Consider the following 20,470-nt stretch of genomic DNA (forward strand, 5'->3'; position numbering starts at 1 on the left):
TGCAGTAGTTAATTATGAAAAGAAATCATTGTGCTTTTCGAAAGTGTTAGAAGGGGCCTCAGGGCTCTATTTGAGCAGCTTTGATGATATTGCTTGAGCAAAAAGTAATTGATCATTTTTTAATTTTATTGTGGATTTATATTACGGGCTGGATTTAAGTAATGATGGCTCACCGGCACAATATGCACTTAAACTGACTATTGCTGTTGTCACATTTATGTCAAATGCACTAATATTCTCTTACATGAATTTGAATCTTTTCATCATCCATTTAAGAAGACTTCACTTCAACATCAAGCTAGATTGTCAAACTGGAATCTTCCCATTTGATCAAATTACAGAAAACCCCTTTCTCATTAATGCTCTGATGCATGTAAGCAATTTTCCTTGACTAACATTAGACCTACACAATATTCACATAATAATAAAAAAAAATCAGTTTCATAAACAACATAGATCTTAAAGATCTCTTGCTCACCATCTGCAAAATTTATTTCAAATGTCATCACCATTAATGTGCGAGAGTGTGAGAGAGTGTGTGAGAGAGAGAGAGAGAGATGAGTGTATAAAATCTAGATCAATCACAATTTCTTTACAATGCTCAGATAAAGATTTTAAGTAAATAGCCCAGATCTGGAATGACTCACACTCAGAACATGCATAACCAAAGTGCCCTTTTCCTACAATAACACTCCTAAAACATACCCAACAAAAAGAAAACAAATGTTCAGTTTCATAAACAACATAGATCTTAAAGATCTCTTGCTCACCATCTGCAAAATTTATTTCAAATGTCATCACCATTAATGTGCGAGAGTGTGAGAGAGTGTGTGAGAGAGAGAGAGAGAGAGAGATGAGTGTATAAAATCTAGATCAATCACAATTTCTTTACAATGCTCAGATAAAGATTTTAAGTAAATAGCCCAGATCTGGAATGACTCACACTCAGAACATGCATAACCAAAGTGCCCTTTTCCTACAATAACACTCCTAAAACATACCCAACAAAAAGAAAACAAATGTGAATCAAAATAATAACTATTGGCCACAATGCCATCTAATCCACAAAAAAGGATGTTTTCTTAAAGTTTAAACTTCTTTTTCAAATCTAAATCTAGAAAACCAGCCTGTTCTTTCCTCATATTGTCTTGTACACTTATCATATTAGAGCTCACTGCCCTGGAAGTGAATGTGATACTTCTAGACTACAGGACAGAGAAAACTGACTTTATGGCATTCGTTGGATGGTAGAAAGAAAAACAATCGACCAGGATGACTGAAAAAAAACATCAGGCGATATTCATAAAGTAAATGAGAACACACTTACGAAGAATTGCTCGTGTCAGAAAGCTCTGTAGAACTATTAAAGACTCCACATCATGCAATCACAGACAAACGGACTGGAAAACACAATGATACCAGGAACACTATACCTATTCACAACTGGAAAAGCCTTTAAATAATGTTACGATTTTAAAATCACTCATCATTATTCTACAGATAGTAAAATCCATTCAAACTTGACTTGAACGTGTCTGTAGAAAGCATTTTAGCTTTAAGCCTTTCTGAAACACATTTGTGTTACTGTATCTTTGATAGTAAAGTGAGTTTTACAACAGCATTATTTATCAACGCATCAGGGCAGTCCAGCTTAATGAAGATACAGAGTAGATTATTTGCTTCTGAATCTTCACATGTGTGTGCTATGAAGGTATGAGTTACGTTGCTTTGCACAACATATCACACATTTTAACACTTGAGTATTTCCCAAAGAAGTCCACTTGAAATGTTTTTGATGAGTTTTCAGACCCAATTTATACTAATATTATACTTTGGAATTCAAGTTCAAAATTCTAGAACGATAGTATAACGTACAATAAACATATCCAGAGAGGTTTTGGATGAGACAGATTGTGGCTTTTGTGTTGGGACATGGAGTCTCATTCCAGTCAACCCTGAATAAGCAAAATCAAAAAGTTGCTTAAGAATGATCTATAGCATAAGGCTACCCGCTCTGTCGTCTTTGTGCTCTCTCTGCAGATTTCCATCTTCAGTTTAAATGCGGTTAAACAGCTTTCATGGTCAAGTTGAACATAAATGTTAACCACGCTACAGTGCATGCAGGCCTGTGCATTTTGCCAGTAGTTTATAAATATGTGCATAATTACTGGAAATACCAACATACCTTCACTAAAACTAACAACGGGAAAAAAAGAACGGAAGAGAACAGGCCACATAAACTACACATTTTTGGAATCGTAGACATTTAAAAAGCATGTAAACCTAGTCTCTGAAGTGATCTGTTGTTTAGAAGGCAGCGTAAACCAAAGCAGTGCATCAACCCCACTGCAATAAAAACTAAATTTAAATAATCAAAATGACAAAGTATGAAAGCATACGTACTGAATGTCTAGCAACCAGCTAACACACAGTATATATAATTGTCTTATTATGGTGTGACCATTTAGTAAAAAAGGGAAGTAGGAAGCAGGCACTAAAACTTTTCTCCTTGTTCCACCCAAGTTAAATTGCATCTGTGCCTATATTCACAACAATGTTGATCTTAGTGACACAAGTAAGTATTAAAGGTAGCACAATAGAATAATACACAGATCAAGGGTTTAAAAGCAGTCACATGATTGTAATTTACATGTTTTGTATGGAGGTGTGTGTGCAGCTTTACTGCACAGTTTGGTATAAGTAACCTCTCTTATAGGCACTCAGTGGATAAAACGTAGTGACCACAAACTTGTCATCAAACGTTCGGCCTGTCAGCAGTCTCTGAGCTTCTTTGGAGTCTCCAGCATTTGCATACTCCACAAACACCTGCCAAGACAAGATAAGTAATAAATCTTCAAAACTGGACAAAGTATCTTGCACACTCCAATCTGAATCAGAATGGCAAAACAAATTGTATTCTGTGAGCTTCCAAACAGAAATAAATGTGAAGTTGGTGGTCATGGTATGATAGTATGTAAATACAGAATAATTACAGAGAAACTATAAATTTTTTTAAATCTTATCTTTTTCATTTGTAAATATTAAATTACAGTAATAAAATAATTGTAATATTTTTCATTTAATTATATTAACATTTCAATTTATATATAATTAAAGGGGTCCTATTATGCTCTTTTACAAAGTCTAGATTTTGTTTTGGGGTGTACTAGAACAGGCTCTCATACTAGGTTGTTCGAAAAACACATTATTTTTCACATATTTTACATTATTACAACACCTCTCTCTCCAGTCTGGCATGAACGGCTCGAATAGTTCCTGTATCAAATGAAGGCCCGCCTTCTGAAATACGAAATGTGCTGTGATTGGTTAGCTGGGCCAGTGTGTGTTGTGATTGGCAGCACTCGGCGCCTGGTCGGGAAATGACACGCCCCTTACCATAGCCATCTGCGAGCTTCAGTGTAAATATTGCATCAAAATCAAATCAATTTGAGCGTGATTTAAACCCAGATGATTGTAACTACTCTAAGTTCGTCTGCCTTGGGAAAGCTAGCATGTCTCAGACATAGTGATAACACTCGTCGCCTTCTCTAGTGCAGCTCAACCAGGTCTCGTCCCATTCGTCTGTATTTGTGATATCACAAATCCCGGAAAATATGCGTTGTAGTCCAAATGAGTCGTTCGTTGTAGTTTTTAAAAAGTGAAAAAATTAAATATCTCCTTTTGAAGTGGACTTTGAGCTTTGTAACTTTGCAGATCTTTTTTATGCTCAAACAGCAACATTACAGACTAACTAAAGTTGAAAAAGTGAAAAAGCATAATAGGACCCCTTTAAGTACTGCAAACAATGAAATACAAAAATAATAAATAGATAAGTCTTTCTATTGCATTGTCGTGTACATACATAGTGTAACCAGTGTAGTCTAATTAAAAGAAGAATAAACACTTATGAGTTTCTATAAATGAATGTGTCAAAATGACTCACAAGTTATCGGTCTGAATCAATTTAATGAATCTTTCTCAGAATGAACCTCTGTCTGAATTGTTATCTAATGAACATCAGGCTGACTTACTGAACTGCAAGTTATCATTGCTTTCAATCGTGTCAAACTTTCAAATAAATGATTTTCAATGAAATTGTGATTTTCAGAGTTCTCACACTTTTGGAACAATAAATTTCCATGGCTTTGAGCCATTCATGGTTGCTGGATAAGAATATTTTTCATATCAATTTTATAGAGATGACACAATAAAATGCTTTATTGCAAATAAATGCTATAATGATATTATTAGGTGAAGAGAATATCTAGAAAAATTCACATTCACTATTGAAATTCCATTTTGCTCACCTGTCCCTTGCCGGGATTCTCTTTTGGGATCAATAAGGATACAACCTTGCCATACTTCTGACATTCTTCTTTCATATCTTCTATTACATCTAAGAAACCCAAGGAATAAATGTCACTTTGGGACCTACTAATTAAAGAAACCATAGTGAAAATATATTTATTATAAAGAAAACAGACAAAAACTCACCTTCATACTCATCCTCATTATACAGGTGGTTGTCGTCTATTACGTTTAGTAGTCTCAAGACTGGTGTAGGCAGAAGAACCAAATCTTCAATATGAGGTGCTAAAACCCAAAGCAGTTCCTCACTCAAAAAGTGTTAACACCAAACACTGGGCAACATAGCAATGCTTTAGATGCGGATTCATACAAACCAAAGGGAATGCTGAAGAAAGGGTTTATTAATGCTGCCTCAGCTGTGCTTCTCAGTTTAGGGTCATTGTGAAGCATACTGTGAATGTAAATACACATATTACTTATTTTAGTCATGTTTAAAGAACACACTGGTACACTGCTTAGTGTTACGTTCTACCTTTTGATCAGATCCCTTAAATGAAAAACAGGGATAGCCGGGTAAACCACAGCATTGCTTGAAAAGATATGGTCTACTATTGCAGAACTGTTATCCTGTAGAGACACAACACAATGCTGTCTTACCAAGCATAAGAGGTCAAAATAACATGAGCAACAGTAGACTCAAGAGAAAATTGACACAAATTCAAGATTTACATTTGACAGATCATTAAAGATTTAAGGTCATATTCAAGGTAGAGTACTGCTTCACAGCTGCTTGGGTATCAGCTGACCTTCCATTCCTGAGACTTCACAGTTTCTTTCAGTTTGATTCCTGAGAACATCTCTAGAAGAATGATTCCCAGACTCCACAGGTCCACAGCAGTTGTGCAGCCAGAGTCGCTCTCCAGACCTGCCTGGGCCAGGGAGTTCTGCAGCTCGGCTTCAGGTGCCCGGTATCCATCTGTCTGGATGTACTTCACATCCTGTAAGAAACAGACAAGAACCCTTAGGCTCACTGCCAACCTATTTCTAAATACTGAGGCACATTAATACTACACTACCATTTAAAAGTTTGAGGTCAGCATATTATAATGATTTATATAGGATTCATATATAATCGCCATATTAATGGTTTATTAGGATCACAAGACACTGAAAAGTGGAGTAATGAAAAGGCTGAAGATTCAAAAAAGTTGATAAAAAAACAATTTATACAGACCCCAAATTTTTTGAACAGTAGCGTATGTGAATAAATTCAGACAGCAAATGATAGGGTGTCTCAGGCAAACCATATCAACTTCTCACCTGGTATCCCTCTTTAAAGCTAAGGCCGAAGTCAATGAGCTTAAAGCACTCGTCATCGGCGCTCCAGAGAATGTTGCGGGGCTTGAGGTCAGCATGTACGTAACCTTCTCTGTGCAGGTAGCTAAGGGCCTCCAAAACGTCACGGGCACAGTGCTGAATCAACCACATGGAATGTCCCTGATTACTCACCCTGGCCAGCAATTCTGACACACTCACATCCAAAAGCTCCAACAACAGGCAATGAGTGGCCACACCAAATGGGTTGTGACTGGTGAACATTCCATACAGCGTCACTAGAGAGGAAATACCAACGTTTATGTTATAATGCCGGAATAGCATTTGGATCTCCAGGACTCATGATCGCTATGGCAAATTGTGTAGAAAGTATATTTGAAATAACACAAATGGAACCAGGCATTTAAACTTTAAGATGTATAGCTGTAATCTTTATCTAGATTACAGCTCTGTGAGAATGAAGAGAGTAAAAATTGAAAAAGTGCACTACTAATTTCGGTCACGGTGTAGAAAAGACCCAAATAATGATAGTCCAGAATTTTTTGAAAGTTGTTTTTGTGTCATGCAATAGTTGACAAAAATGAACTGAACATCAATTCAACAGAAATTATGACTTTTTGTGCATGTTTTAATACCAATAAAATGACAAGTTGTTTAAATCAGTGGTTCTCAACTTTTCTGACTCCATTTGTCCCCATATCTAAGCTGATATGTTATATGTTATAAAAATAGAAGTCTACGACATAAAACGTCTTAGACTTCTATTTTTATAACATTTTAATTGAGATTATGCTAATATAACTAAATAATTTTAAGACATATTGGGTCCCTCAGGAAAGTCTGCAGAGTGGTCCCTGGCCCCCTGGTTGAGAACCACTGGTTTAATTTTGTATTTGTTAGCTTGTCTTGATCCCTGTGTGTTTTACCGATATTTTTATATCCCTGAATCTTCTCCAGCACAGAGCTTTCCTTGAGGAACCCGTAATCTCCGCCCTGCGCGTCCACCTGGAACTCCTTGACTGCAGAGCTCGCCCGGCCGGAGTTCACCCGGTACACCGAGGCCGAGACGCCCTGGCCCAGACGAGCCTGCACGTTCCAGATCTTTCCGTAAATCTCAAATACCACCGGGCTTGTCTTCTGATCCACGGCGTCTGGTGTCACCGCCATCGCCGGTGTGCTGACATTTGGACTGGACATTTTTGCATTGAAGCCAGAACTACAAGCCGTGAGTAATATCAGTAATAATCGGAGTTAAATAGGTTTATAATGAGTAGTGTTTGCTCCATTAGTTGCCCTTTTAAGAAACTTTTTTTCTAAACTGATCTTTGCATAGTGCTTTTCTGCATGCCAGAGTTTACAGCTAACTACCAACTGCTGACGAACATGGATTCAGATGCCATATTTTAAAACAAACGCCCAAATTAGTGCGAAGTGCGGCACCATAGTCGGATCTTAAAGATCCGAAAAGCCGAGATGGCGCCTCAAAAATACAGCGGATCCATAAAACCCAATTTTGGACCGAGTTGACAAATTCCTGCCACTGTTTTGGTGGCCATGATACCGGAAATGACGACATGGTTCTTCTTCTCCTCTCGATTTTTTTGGCGGATTGGCAAACCAACGTTGACGACATGGTTTTTCAAAGTCGTGTTTTTTTATATTCAAGCAAATTAAGTATAATTTTAATCTGCAAATTCTATATTAAAAATGTACAATATGCTCATCCCATATCTAATCTATTTTTAATACTGTATTAAATTAAATTAATGGAAATTAGGAGAAGCACAGGTATTGAAAACTCCAACAAGAAAAACGTAGGTTAATTCACCCCAGATACAGTTTGAAAAGAAAAAAAAAAAAAAAAAAAAAAAAAAATTTATTTTTCCGTTGCGCTTTTATTTCTTGATGAGCAAGTCCCGCGCTTGACCTGATCCGTGTTTCACTGTTGGCTACGACTATATGAATGACAGCTCGCCTGTCTATTCACGGGCTGCATAGAGGCAGTTAGACCCGCCCATTCGTCCGAAGAAGGTGGAGCTTGCTGGAAAATGGGTGTGGAAAAGAAGCGCTTGCCCTGCCACGTCAATCTCTGACGGATGTCGGAGGAGGATCCTAGGCACAGTGGGCAGTAAAGGCGGTGCTCTCACGAGATGTAAGCCGTGTCTTTTAGTCCTACTGAAGTGAGAGGGAAGTACTAAGTGGTCAGCAGTTGCTCGAAAGGTAAGGATGTTATGATGTTGTTAAATTTATCATCAGAAAACATTTCGCTGTACTGTTGTCGAGGCTGGGGTTCAGGCGACAGTTCCGCCACGCAACACTTATCAAATACAGTTTTACCAGTCTGTCGATTTGAGTTTGAGGGCAAATGTGGGCTAGATATGGGTAATTCTTACGGGCTTTTACACCTAAAGACAATATGTTTCTTTTTTTATGAATGGCTATGATAAACATTGATACCTTGTTGTCAATACACCAGGTGTTTTCATTCATTCATTCATTCATGTTGAACAAGTAACATTTAGGCACAAGATGTATCGTATAAGAATTTATGCAGCAGGTGTGATCTTTAATCAGGAATGGGGGGGTCAGACTTTTAGCTAACTTGATTACTGTCCAGTAGGCTTTCAACTGATCAGAAATGGTCTATGTTGTCTTACAGCCAATCAAAAATTATATTGATCTTTGAGGAGAGGTAAAGATCACACCTGACCTCATATTTAGCCAACCTCGTGTTTATTCGACTGAGCACGTACACAGAGTAGTTATCAATTTATGGGTGGGGATAAGACGGCCAGATCTGTTTGTGAGACTCTTAGATAATCAGTGTCACTTTGCTTCTGCCTTTGTTCCATCACTGACTGATCCAGATCTAAAGGAAAGACCATGGACACCAGCAAACTGGCTGAGAGACTTGCTGAAGCCGGGCAGTCTCATGTTCTCCAATACTGGGACCAGCTAAGCCCTGAGGAACAAGCTGAAATGAGTGTTGATTTGGAGAGCCTGAACTTCATGGAGATCAATAACTTCTTTAAAACTGCCATGAAGACGTCTGGGCAGAACTCGCAGGAGAAGGTGGACACCAGAATGGAGCCAGTGCCCAGAGAAGTTTTGGGAAGCGTAACACGCGATCGTGAACGTCTCAAAGAATGGGAAGAAGAGGGTGAGTTCAGATATTTTAATGTTTCACAGCACTCCTGGTCCATCTCGCGCATTATTCTGCGTTAAGTGCCATCCCAAGCTGGAGTTTAGCTGGTCAGCCTGTTGGTTTCAGAGTCTGACCAAGCGGACAGGCAGAGGAATTTATATAAAAGGCGGTTTTAAACAGCTTATGTTTAGTTTAATATTATAACCTAAATGTGATATAGTAATTCTTTTAAGTCTTTAAGCAGAAAAAAAATGTTGCTAAGAAATATTGCACAACAAATCATGAGTGATGCAATGTCTTCTCCACCCAAATGCACCCCAGAGAACCATTCTTTGACAAATCATGACCCCCCAAGACAAAAGAAATCAACAGCTTAGGATTTCTGCCCAGAATCTGTCTAAAAAGGCACTTGGTTATTGAAATAACAATAGGTTTCAAATTTGAATAAACATTTTTTGTCCCAGTACTCCATTTTTGGGGTGGATGCTTCAAAACGGAATGAAAACATCTGGTTCTGGTTAGATTTGACGTACCGGTAATTGCTTTGCTGACGTCATGTTGAGCTCATTCAGCATCACATCATCTTTAATCAGACCACATTACTATGATACCCAGTGACTTTTATGTGTCATCTTTGTTCTGTTCATTTTTTTTATTTTTATTAATTTAATTCATGTTTTTTTTTTTTTTTATCGCACAAGTCATATTTTAGCATATTCAAGGCTGTGTGTGGGTGATGTAACATCTAGCATAACAGTAATTTATGTTAGATAAATCAGGCCTCATAAAGTCGATGATAATCGTCCTTGTTATCTGCAAATAATTAAACACACACTGTTGCTTAAGAATCCACACAGTTTATACCAACAGCATCTTTTCTCGCCATAGTTGATTTTTATTTGTACATTAATGTAGCATATTTCTCTTTAAGGACTCATGTAATGGGTGCAATGACTTATGTTTGTTTTTTCCTTGAATTGTATGACATAGTATTAAAACCTGTTTGCTAAAGTGACATATCCTCCCATCATTCCACACAGGCCTTCGCTGTATATCAGAGAACAAAGTGGCGGTTCTTCTATTGGCTGGAGGGCAAGGGACACGGCTGGGTGTATCATATCCAAAAGGCATGTATGACGTCTACCTCCCCTCTCACAAAACCCTCTTTCAGATCCAGGGGGAACGCATCAGAAGACTGGAACAGCTCGCTGAAAAACGGCACTCAAGGAAGTGCTGTATTCCATGGTAAGATGAGCATTAAGCACAATTCAAATGTATTCTGTTACAGTGCACTTACATTTGAAGCCATAGACAACCATTTCCAAATTCCCAAGGAAGTAGTTTGAGTCAATAATTGTTCAATCTAATTACTTCGATTACCAGACTTGTTTTGATCTTAAGGAAGTTTCTCCCCACTTACCGTAATGCAAGTGACCTCCTCGCTATGAATGTCATTACATGGTTTAGTCAGTGTGAAATCAGGTTGACATAACCAGCATGTCGTCCTGAGGAACTAGGTCAGACCTCAAGAGAAAAATAATTTTAGAGCCAATCTCTGCCCAGCAGAATTGACTTTTGACGCATGACACATGATGCCCTAATGATCAGCTCTAATCATAGCTCATTATTTAAGACAGATAATAACTGAATCCATGTATGATCGCCATAGTCATATGACAATATACTTTAAAGAACACCATCATTTTAGCATCCAGAAAAAACATGCTAATACCATCATTTTTAAAAGTAATTTACCACAGATATGTTTTTTTAGAAAAAAAAAAAATGCATTGTTGAACAAAAGTGACAGTAGAAACTTATTTACAAAATTCTAACAATATACTTTAAAGAACACCATCATTTTAGCATCCAGAAAAAACATGCTAATACCATCATTTTTAAAAGTAATTTACCACAGATATGTTTTTTTAGAAAAAAAAAAATGCATTGTTGAACAAAAGTGACAGTAGAAACTTATTTACAAAATTCTATTTCAAATAAATGCTGTTCTTTTGAACTTTATAAAAGCATCCTGAAAAATGGTGTATCATGGTTTACACAAAAATTGTATTAAGCAGCATATCTGTTTTCAGCTGTGATAATGTTAAGAAATTACTATTATTATTGAGCACCATATCAGCATATTAGAATGATTTCTGATCATGTGAGACTTAAGACTGGAGTAATGGCTGTTGGAAATTCAGATCACAGGAGTAAATTATATTTTAAAATAGATCAAATAAATGCAGCCTTGGTGAGCAAGACTCCTTTCAAAAACAATACACTTACACTTTAAGCTAAGATTCTGTCAAGAGATTGGTCTTGCAATGACATGATCAATGTTTTGATTCATCAGGTACATTATGACAAGTGGCAGAACAATGGACATGACCAAAGATTTTTTCATGCAACACAAATACTTCGGCCTGAAGGAAGAGAATGTGTTTTTCTTTCAGCAAGGCATGCTTCCCGCTGTGGACTTTAATGGGAAAATTATTCTAGAAGGCAAAGGCAAACTGTCCATGGCACCAGGTAAGTTTTTAGAGCAAGGTTAGTATCTCTAGTTGTGTAGACAACTTTAAGCAACTTCACATATGAGGTATGCCTATAAATAATGCATGTTGCTGAACGAAACATCAAAGCCTCTTCAAGTAATCTGAACCACAGACCTTATTTTAATCAAAAAACACTTTTCTAAAACCCTTTCAAAATATCCCAAAGAAACTCCAGGTTAATTTGTAACTCCAGGCCTTACAGTTAACATGCTAAGATTCATAATTAGAATTATTCACTTTCATATTTTCTGTGAATCTTCATATTCAGATGGAAACGGGGGCCTGTACAGAGCTCTGGGGACACAGACTATTGTGAAGGACATGGAGACGAGAGGAATCTCCTACATCCACGTCTACTGTGTAGACAACATTCTTGTGAAAGTGGCCGACCCTGCTTTCATTGGCTTCTGTACACTGAAAAAAGCCGATTGTGGTGCAAAGGTCAGTCCTTAACATACCCAGCCTTACCCTTGCAGGTGTTTCCTCTTCTATACATATAGTTCTATTAAAGGGGTCCTATTATGCTCTTTTACAAAGTTTTGATTTAGTTTTGGGGGTGTACAGGCTCTCATACTAGGATGTTCGAAAAACACATTATTTTTCACATATTTTACATTATTACAACACCTCTCTCTCCAGTCTGGCATGAACGGCTCAAATAGTTCCTGTATCAAATGAAGGCCTGCCTTCTGAAATGTGCTGTGATTGGTTAGCTGGGCCAGTGTGCGTTGTGATTGGCAGCACTCGGCGCCTGGTCGGGAAATGACACGCCCTTACCATAGCCGCCTGCGAGCTTCAGTGTAAATATTGCATCAAAATCAAATCAATTTGAGCGTGATTTAAACCCACATGATTGTAACTACTCTAAGTTTGTCTGCCTTGGGAAAGCTGGCGTGTCTCCGACATAGTGATAACACTCATTGCCTTCTCTAGTGCAGCTCAACCAGGTCTCGTCCCATTCGTCTGTATTTGTGATATCACAAATCCCGGAAAATATGCGTTGTAGTCCAAACGAGTCGTTTGTTGTAGTTTTTGAAAAGTGATTTCTGTTGATTAAAATATCTCTTTTTGAAGTGGACTTTGAGCTTTGTAACTTTGCAGATCTTTTTTTATGCTCAAGCAGCAACATTACAGACTAACTAAAGTTGAAAAAGTGAAAAAGCATAATAGGACCCCTTTAATATGAATTTGTTCATAAATCCACAAGCTTAGTGGTGTATCATCATTAAGCTTGTGCACCTTATCTAAACAAATTTAATTTGTATGTATATGTATTTGTGGTCGATTCCCTGGCTCATTTTCTTGTGATTGTATTTTTTATATGTATTATTATTATTGAATTCAGAAGTGCTTTGTCACATATTTAAAACAAAGCCTATTTTGTTAGTCCACTAGATGGAGCAGCTGCCCAGGGGAAAAAAACAAAACAACAGTATATGCAGGAATTTACACTATGGGGGTTATGCACAACATACTTCCATATTCTGTAAAACAGGTCTCGTCAAGTTTTGCATATACTTTGTTAAATATGGAGCTGTTTTACTCAATATGCCTTCAAAGTAGATACCGAAGATGATCATTCATAAATGTGGATTGATATATAAAAGTTTTCTTTTTTTCCCCCTTTTCACTAACATTTAGATATTAAAATTCAATGAAACGGCAACAATATAAACAACTAGCTAGTTTAACCGATTACCTTAAAAGTCCATAGATATCATCATTATTTAATACAGCTGTTACCAATTTCTCCAACAAGCGGATGCGATGAGACCTTTTTCTGGGTTTGGTCAGGTGACTTTCGACATATACCCCATTCAAACATGTTTTGGGTCTGTTTTTTTATTACATTACATTTTATTTAGCAAGGACACATTCAATTGATCAAAAGTGACAGTAACGACATAATGTTACAAAAGATTCCTGTATGAAATAAATGCTGTTCTTTTGAACTTTCTATTCATCAAAGAATCCTGGAAAGAAAGAAAAAAAATCACAGTTTCCACAAAAACTCAGCACAAACTGATTTTAACATTGATAATAATAAGGAATGCTTCTTGGGCACCAAATTACTAGAGACTGAACTGGCTGATGAAAATTTTTCAGATTTTCCTACTGCAGGAATAAATTACTTTTTAAAATGCATTAAAATAGTTGTAAATTGTAATAGTTTTTCCACAATATTACAGTTTTTTTTTTAATCAAATAAATAATACAAAAATAAAAACAACTTGGACCACAAACTTCTTTTTAAACTTTTTGATAATTGTTAAAATTTTTGTTTAATGATGTTTACTTTAGAAATGTTTTGATGGTACCCTGTGCTCAGCTGCACATCCTACAGCAATTAATTGTTGTTTCTTATAGTGTAAATTCAGGTAACTTGTTCACATGTGTTTTTGCAGTTTGCATACACAACAACAAGAAGGGGAAAAATACTTTTACAAGGAACAGTGGTTATTCTGGACATTTTAAATGGTCTCCAGTCAGGAGCTAAATTGCCTTTAAAACTCTTATATAACCAGCCTGGTGATGCAGGATACCAATTAATTTAGCCATTTTTCTCAATATATCCTCAGTTTTTGACGTATTATAGTGGTTATTATGATGCTATGGAAAGCAAATTACTAGGTTGAACCTGCTCTCATACATTCCTGTTTACATTATCAGGAATGAAGATGTTCGTAACAATGCAGATATCCAATGCAAAATGCTAAAAATGTATCTGTGACTATTATTATGAAATGATGCACAGTAGGTGTGTTCCTGTGGATTAACCATTTGCACAAGAGTGAAACTCGACATGTTTTTCTCGTGTGACCGCTGGTTAGTGATGTAATGACAATAGTATTTCATGAAATCTGGAAATGCTTGTTTTATGTCTGGACAAATTTCCGACTTATCTAATTTTTGACATAAGTGTTCTACTTTGATTCTGATTTTTTCTAAATGGGATTTAAAAAAAAAAAAAAATTTAAGTGAGGGCTTGTTTTTCTAATTCACAGTGTGAACAAAAAGCGTCCTTTAAGCGTCCTCTCAAACTGAATCGTTGGCGAACAAAATGTGATTTCTTGAAAGTGTTTGCATGTGACATTTGTTTCAGACATAAATACTCAACAGCTGGTTTTGAATACTGAGCTCTCTGAAGCTGCTAGCAATTAAACAGTTCCTGCGTGACAGGAGGACGATGGTAAGAATATTTGGACCCACCCACCCCTCAGAATTTCTGAAGCATGCACTTAGAGTGACTTCAGCTCGATGCCTCCCCCCAGTGCTAACCCGTCATCAACCAAAAAGTTTGTAATTTGTTACTCAGATGAATGGAAAGGGTTTTCTGCTTTTGCCTCTGCTGTAATTTAGCACAGACCTCAGGCAAACACGGAACATGGGAGTGTGTGGCCCATTCAAACGCAGCAGCTAGTTTAGTACTTACACTGAAATGACATTTCAGTATTGATTTTGTCTTTTCAAGCTAAATTCCTTTCAATGTTAAAAAGACTTCTTTTAACAAGTGGTTTTAGTCTTGGGCTTAGTACTTGATGTACTTGAAAATTGTTATCAGTTGACATGTGATACAATTTTTATGACATCTGATAAATTCAACACAAACTAAATCAAATTAAATCATTAACAGGAGTTTACAGGGTTTGTTACAGTAAATAGTTTTTTAAGCTATCGTGTAATGCTAACTGATTTAACTACCGTCATATATAGGGCTAGGAAAAAAATATAGGGTTTATACTGTATTCCTATTACAACCATAAACGATACATGTCAATAAAAGTAAATCACAATAAATGAGCCAAGAAGTGTATTTAAACATCAAAACTAGCTTTCAAAGGTTTGTGATCGGTGAGTAATTAAAAAATAATAATTCTTACACCCACTAAGGCTGATTTAAATTAATCATAAATTCACTAAAAACAGGAACCTTTGGAAATATTATTGCATAAAAAAAATTTTTAAATACGTTTTGAAATTTAATTTATTCCTGTGATGGCAAAGCTATATTTTCAGCAGCCATTACTCCAGTCTTCAGTGTCACATGATTCTTCAGAAATAAATCTAATATACTGATTTGGTGCTCAAAAAAACATTTGATATTATGATCACAGTTGAAAAAGGTTGTGCTGCTTAATATTTTTGTGAAAACTGTGTTTTTGTTTTTTCTCCATGATTCTTTGATGAATACAACGTGCTTTTAGATTACATTCAGATTATATTTAACAGTAATGTAATTATTGTTATTAATAAAGTGATATCAGTACTACAGCTTTTACAGTGAGCACTAGATGATCTAAATAGAAATGATCAAAAAATAAAAAGAGGAAAATGACCTAAGTGAATCTGCATGGTATTGCCTGTGCAGGAAAGTTTTGAATACATTAATACTGACAAAAATGAAATGCATTAATGTTGTGCTGTTTCCAAACATTCATCTACTGATTCTGATTGGCAGGTTGTGGAGAAGACCAATCCAACAGAGGCAGTGGGCGTGGTCTGTAAGGTGGATGGTCGTTATCAAGTAGTGGAGTACAGCGAGATTACCTTGGCAACAGCAGAGAAGCGAAGCACTGATGGACGACTTGTGTTCAATGCTGGCAACATAGCTAATCACTTCTTCACCCTCACATTCCTCAAAGAGATTGTGAGGTTAGTCAGTCTTCAGAGAGTGCTTCATGCATTGTATGAGTCAGCTGTTAATGTCACAGTAGTTTTCAATTAATATTTTAAATTTATGTAGGTTAATTTGATTACTCCTCTCTGAATCACAGCTTTAGGAGCGGTTTAATGATATTTTGTCGCTAGGCAATGATCTCCGTTACATATTAAACAGTACAGCTATTTCTATGAGCTGTTTCCAATGAGGTTTGCCATCTTGTAAATACTAGACAGGATGGAGCTGACTTTAATGTGCGCTGAGAATGAGGTAAAGTCAGAAGAGGAACATCTGCAGTTTTTGAGTGTCTGGTATTTTAAACACAGATGACTTTGCCAGACGTGTTCTCTTAATGTCATTTTTATGAAATTTTAACTGAAAGAATATGCTTCACTTTTCTGTCTGTTACTGTCTGCCTGTCCATCACTCTGTCTTTATACCTCTATATCTTACTTTTAGGACTCACGAGCCACAGTTGCAACACCATGTGGCACAGAAGAAAATTCCCTATGTGAACACACAAGGACAGCTAATCAAACCTGACAAACCCAATGGAATTAAGATGGAAAAATTTGTCTTCGACATATTCCAGTTTGCCAAGTTAGTGTCCGGACTTTTTTCCGTTCCTGTTTTTATTATGTGTGCTATTGGCAGGAAGGGTCCTCATTTACACCTGTTTTATAGGTGTTTTAGGTATTTTACAGGTTTTATACAATATGCACAGTGTGTAGACAGTGCAGTGTACTCATGTCATTCTAAAATTCCTCTGAAAAATGAAAAAAGGGTCTCAAAATGTCATAGATTTGAATGACACCCTTGCTAATCCTAAGGCTAATCATATACAAAACAAGAATATAATTCATAACATCTTTTCTGTATGCTGAGTAGTTTAAAATGATATTGAGTGAACTGGCTTAAAGGGATAGTTCACCTAAAAAAAAAATTCTGTCATTAATTACTCACCCTCATGTCGTTCCAAACCTGTAAGACCTTCGTTCATCTTCGGAACACAAATAAAAAAGATATTTTTGATGAAATCTGAGAGCTTTCTGACCCTCCCATAGACAGCAATGCAACTGACACGTTCAAGGCCTAGAAAGGTAGCAAGGACATTATTAAAATAGTTCATGTGACATAAATGGTTCAACCTTAAGCTACCTTGTATGAAGCTACGTTGACTGATACGGAAGAGATGAAATTGTTGAATAAAGTCATTATTTTGGTTTTCTTTGCGCACTTAAGTATTCTCATAGCTTCCTAAAATTAAGATTGAACCACTGATGTGACATGGACCATTTTTACAATGTCCTTACTACGTTTCGTTGCTGTTTATGCAGGGGCAGAAAGCTCTTGGATTTCATAAAAAATATCTTATAATTTGTTTTCTGAAGATGAACAAAGATCTTACGGGTTTGGAACGACATAAGTAATGAGAGAGTTTTCATTTTTGGGTGAGCTGTCCCTTTAAAATTGTCAAAATCAAATCAAAATATCAAACACTTCCAGCTTTTTATTTTTATTTTTTTATTATTTTTTTTTGGATACAAATTAATCTATTATTGGAAAATCTAAATATCTTATACTCTACAGTTTTTTGTTTTTGTTTCAAACTTTGCTTCAGGCTTGTTCAATTAGTTATAACTTATTGAAACATTGTTTGTGTATGGCAGAACATTTGTGGTATATGAAGTTCTGAGAGAAGACGAGTTTTCTCCATTGAAAAATGCAGACAGTCAAGATGGGAAGGACAACCCTACTACAGCCCGTCAGGCCCTCATGTCCCTGCATCACCGCTGGATCTTAAATGCAGGAGGACATTTCGTTGATGAGAATGGAACCCCTATACCTGCTATACCCAGGTGAGACATGCACACCAAAATGAAAATTCTGTCATTAATTACTCACCCTGGTGCTTTCCCAAAAACTGTATGCTGCTATTTTTTTCTCCATGAAACACAAAATGAGAATTTCTAAAGAATCATCACACAGCTCTTTATTTTATGTTTTAAATAGATCTTTTATTTATTTGGTCATTTTTGTATCTTAACAGCAAGCATGTCATGTATGGAAAAGAGCTCTGTGAAAATTCTCATTTTGTGTTCTACTGCAAAAATAATACCATACAGGTGTGGAGCAACATAAAGGTGAGTAAATGATAACAGAATTTTCATTTCCAGCTCTTTAAACCCAAATTTCCTTCCCACCTGTGTTCAGTTTCACTCCTTTTTATCTTCAGCTATAGTGTAACCACACTATATTTCCTGTGTAACATTTCTAGACATGGACCAGCAGGGACAGTCACACCTGAAGTCAGCCAGAAGTAACTATTCTCACTGTCGTATGTAGTGCATGGTGATGGGGCTTCGCTCTTAGTAGATTCCGTGTAGCTGTTAGAGCTCAGTGGGAGAAGGTGTCCAGTCCCAGATGGCCGTGGGAAAGGTTGGCATCTTTAAATCGGCTCTGACCCAAACAGCAGCTACTAACGGGCAGAATAATATGCATGCTGGGAAATGGGCATCAGGCATGCTGAATGGAACAAGGCTGCTCATCATTATAACAGATAATCTGGTTTAGGTGCTTATAATCAAGTTTTCCTCAACTGCAAAATGACAGAACTTTGTATTATGAATATTTAAATGTATTCAAAAATTGTGCATACATTGATTGTGGTGATCTAATGCGTGAATCATTTGTTATTTATTTATCATTCATTTATTTTGATTACTGAAGCAAAAATCTCTTTTTTTTATTTTTTTTTATTTGTTAGTTTAAACTTAAGTTTTACTTTTACTTGATTTGATCTCTAAAATAATTTTATATCGTATATGACATGATTAATGCTTGATCTGGCAATGCCATACATATAAAAATCTATAACTCTTTTTGGTGCCGCAGCCTGAAGGATGGAACAGACCTGCCAATCAAATGTGAGATCTCTCCTCTTGTGTCTTATGGTGGAGAGGTAAGAATCACAAAGGCCTATTTTAATTTGAATATCAATCCCAGAGTATTTTTATCTAATATAGTGTTTGGGTGCAAGGAGATAAGAAAACATTTTAGGCTTCATACTCTTACTTGCTAGTTCCTCTTTCAAAAAATGAATAGCCTCTCTTGTTTCCAAGGGGTTGGAGCATCTTGTGAATGGAAAAGCTTTCCAGCCCACTCTAGTCATCGATGAGAACGGCGTCCACGAGCTTGTGAAGAACGGCCTGTGAACCTCGAGCCATGAAGACTCTTTATCTCTTCTTCTTCATCTCACTTCCTGCCAGGGTGGAGGAAACCGTGAAATTCTTGTGCAATAAAATGAACGAAGGGTGCCAGAAGGCTAATCACAATCAAATCATTTTAGAATCTATTTTAGACTTATTTTTATATCAAGGTGCAGTGCTTTTTTTTTTCTAGAACTGGAGCTTATGAGTTCAGCCATTTAATTTATATATAGATGTATCAAATGATACACAGTGCATGATTGGTCACTGCTAAGATTAAGCATTTCTGCTTAATTTGTTCCACTCTCTAAAAATGTAGATACATGTAAAACAAAGTTTAGTCTTCTCTATGGATGTCTGTTTTTGACAGGTATGTTTTCGATGAGAAAAAGTGAGTGGGAATGTGACCTTGCATTAGACTTTCCAGCACAGGGTTTATGGGAGATGTTCTGATTGGTTGGAATCAGTTGCTGCCACTGACAGTGTGCACTTTGAGACACCTTCTCTCTTTTACAGTCTACCTGATTCACTTTTCTGATTAGCCTTTGTCTGCACCATGTATGTTTGTTTGTGCACATCCATGTATAAAATAATTTATCATGACGAATGATTCATTGTTTGGTTACCTTAATTTCTGTATACTTTTCTCAGTTACCATTTATAGGAATGTCTTGACTTACATTTACACAAGATGCATGGAAATTGGAAAATGACATCACATATAATTTGACATTTTAGAAAATCGCTGCAATTTTCGCATTCACATTAAAGCAGAGACAAATGCTTCCTGGTTTCAAGCATGTGATTACTATAAACAGACATATTTCATAATCTTTTTTTAAGCGTATTTTTTTGTCTTCCTTTTGGATATGTTGAAAATATCTTCTCGGAATTCTTGGATTTGTGTTGCCTTCGATTGGCAATGAAAGTATCAGTTCCTGCCACTTAATTTGGTTCTCCAGGAATTCTGAGATGTTTTCATTGTACCTTAATACAAACAAAAAAAAAGCTGAATAGAGAAATGTTTTTAAACATTTTGAAGTGTATCTGTTTACACTAATCACATGGTTGAATCTGGACAGTGTTTGCCTTGTTGCTATAGTGAAAAAATTCATAGAAATATGACTTGACCTACTGTAGGCCCATGCATCAATCTCAATCCCTGTATAAACAAAGCTTAGAAATTAGAATAATTTCTTGGAAAATGAATGTGCAGTGTTGCAATCATAAGGATACATTTAATGAAAGGCCTCTAAGA

The 20,470-nt window shown here is 36.4% G+C and overlaps 2 protein-coding genes across 4 annotated transcripts; one reads left to right on the forward strand and one right to left on the reverse strand.

The window, feature by feature from the left end:
• Nucleotides 1-745: 745 nt before the first annotated feature.
• Nucleotides 746-7,204, reverse strand: uhmk1 (U2AF homology motif (UHM) kinase 1). Its single transcript, XM_016232513.1, has 8 exons — nt 6,570-7,204; nt 5,629-5,921; nt 5,115-5,306; nt 4,841-4,935; nt 4,683-4,759; nt 4,495-4,593; nt 4,308-4,396; nt 746-2,826 (listed from the first exon to the last, which is right to left on the reverse strand). Exons 1-8 carry the CDS (start codon nt 6,838-6,840, stop codon nt 2,680-2,682), a joined length of 1,263 nt encoding a protein of 420 aa, XP_016087999.1. The 5' UTR covers nt 6,841-7,204; the 3' UTR covers nt 746-2,679.
• A 494-nt stretch (nt 7,205-7,698) lies between these two features.
• Nucleotides 7,699-19,815, forward strand: uap1 (UDP-N-acetylglucosamine pyrophosphorylase 1). 3 transcript variants are annotated; one of them, XM_016232515.1, is made up of 11 exons: nt 7,699-7,863; nt 8,511-8,803; nt 9,829-10,033; nt 11,145-11,320; nt 11,612-11,784; nt 15,803-15,996; nt 16,463-16,603; nt 17,674-17,862; nt 18,240-18,323; nt 18,899-18,965; nt 19,126-19,815. In XM_016232515.1, the coding sequence occupies exons 2-11, from the start codon at nt 8,527-8,529 to the stop codon at nt 19,216-19,218; spliced, it is 1,599 nt and encodes a 532-aa protein (XP_016088001.1). In that variant the 5' UTR covers nt 7,699-7,863; nt 8,511-8,526; the 3' UTR covers nt 19,219-19,815. The 3 variants fall into 3 exon arrangements, with proteins under 3 accessions (XP_016088001.1, XP_016088002.1, XP_016088003.1); XM_016232516.1 differs by having other exon boundaries at nt 7,700-7,863; nt 18,282-18,323; XM_016232517.1 differs by lacking the exon at nt 18,240-18,323 and having other exon boundaries at nt 7,700-7,863.
• Nucleotides 19,816-20,470: the final 655 nt, after the last annotated feature.

This window comes from Sinocyclocheilus grahami, unplaced genomic scaffold (genome assembly GCF_001515645.1).
Source record: "Sinocyclocheilus grahami isolate Dianchi unplaced genomic scaffold, SAMN03320097.WGS_v1.1 scaffold412.1, whole genome shotgun sequence".
Classification (NCBI taxonomy): Eukaryota; Metazoa; Chordata; class Actinopteri; order Cypriniformes; family Cyprinidae; genus Sinocyclocheilus; species Sinocyclocheilus grahami.

Excerpts from the sequence above, each read along its gene's own strand:
- uhmk1 (XM_016232513.1), bottom strand. The coding sequence starts at position 6,840 with ATGTCCAGTCCAAATGTCAGCACACCGGCGATGGCGGTGACACCAGAC. Across the intron at positions 5,922-6,569 it reads TCAGGGATATAAAAATATCG|TGACGCTGTATGGAATGTTC; the intron begins GTAAAACACACA and ends TTTCCTCTCTAG. Across the intron at positions 4,594-4,682 it reads TTTCTTCAGCATTCCCTTTG|CACCTCATATTGAAGATTTG; the intron begins GTTTGTATGAAT and ends TTTGGGTTTTAG.
- uap1 (XM_016232515.1), top strand. The coding sequence starts at position 8,527 with ATGGACACCAGCAAACTGGCTGAGAGACTTGCTGAAGCCGGGCAGTCT. Across the intron at positions 8,804-9,828 it reads CAAAGAATGGGAAGAAGAGG|GCCTTCGCTGTATATCAGAG; the intron begins GTGAGTTCAGAT and ends CATTCCACACAG. Across the intron at positions 17,863-18,239 it reads CCTATACCTGCTATACCCAG|CTATAGTGTAACCACACTAT; the intron begins GTGAGACATGCA and ends TTTTATCTTCAG.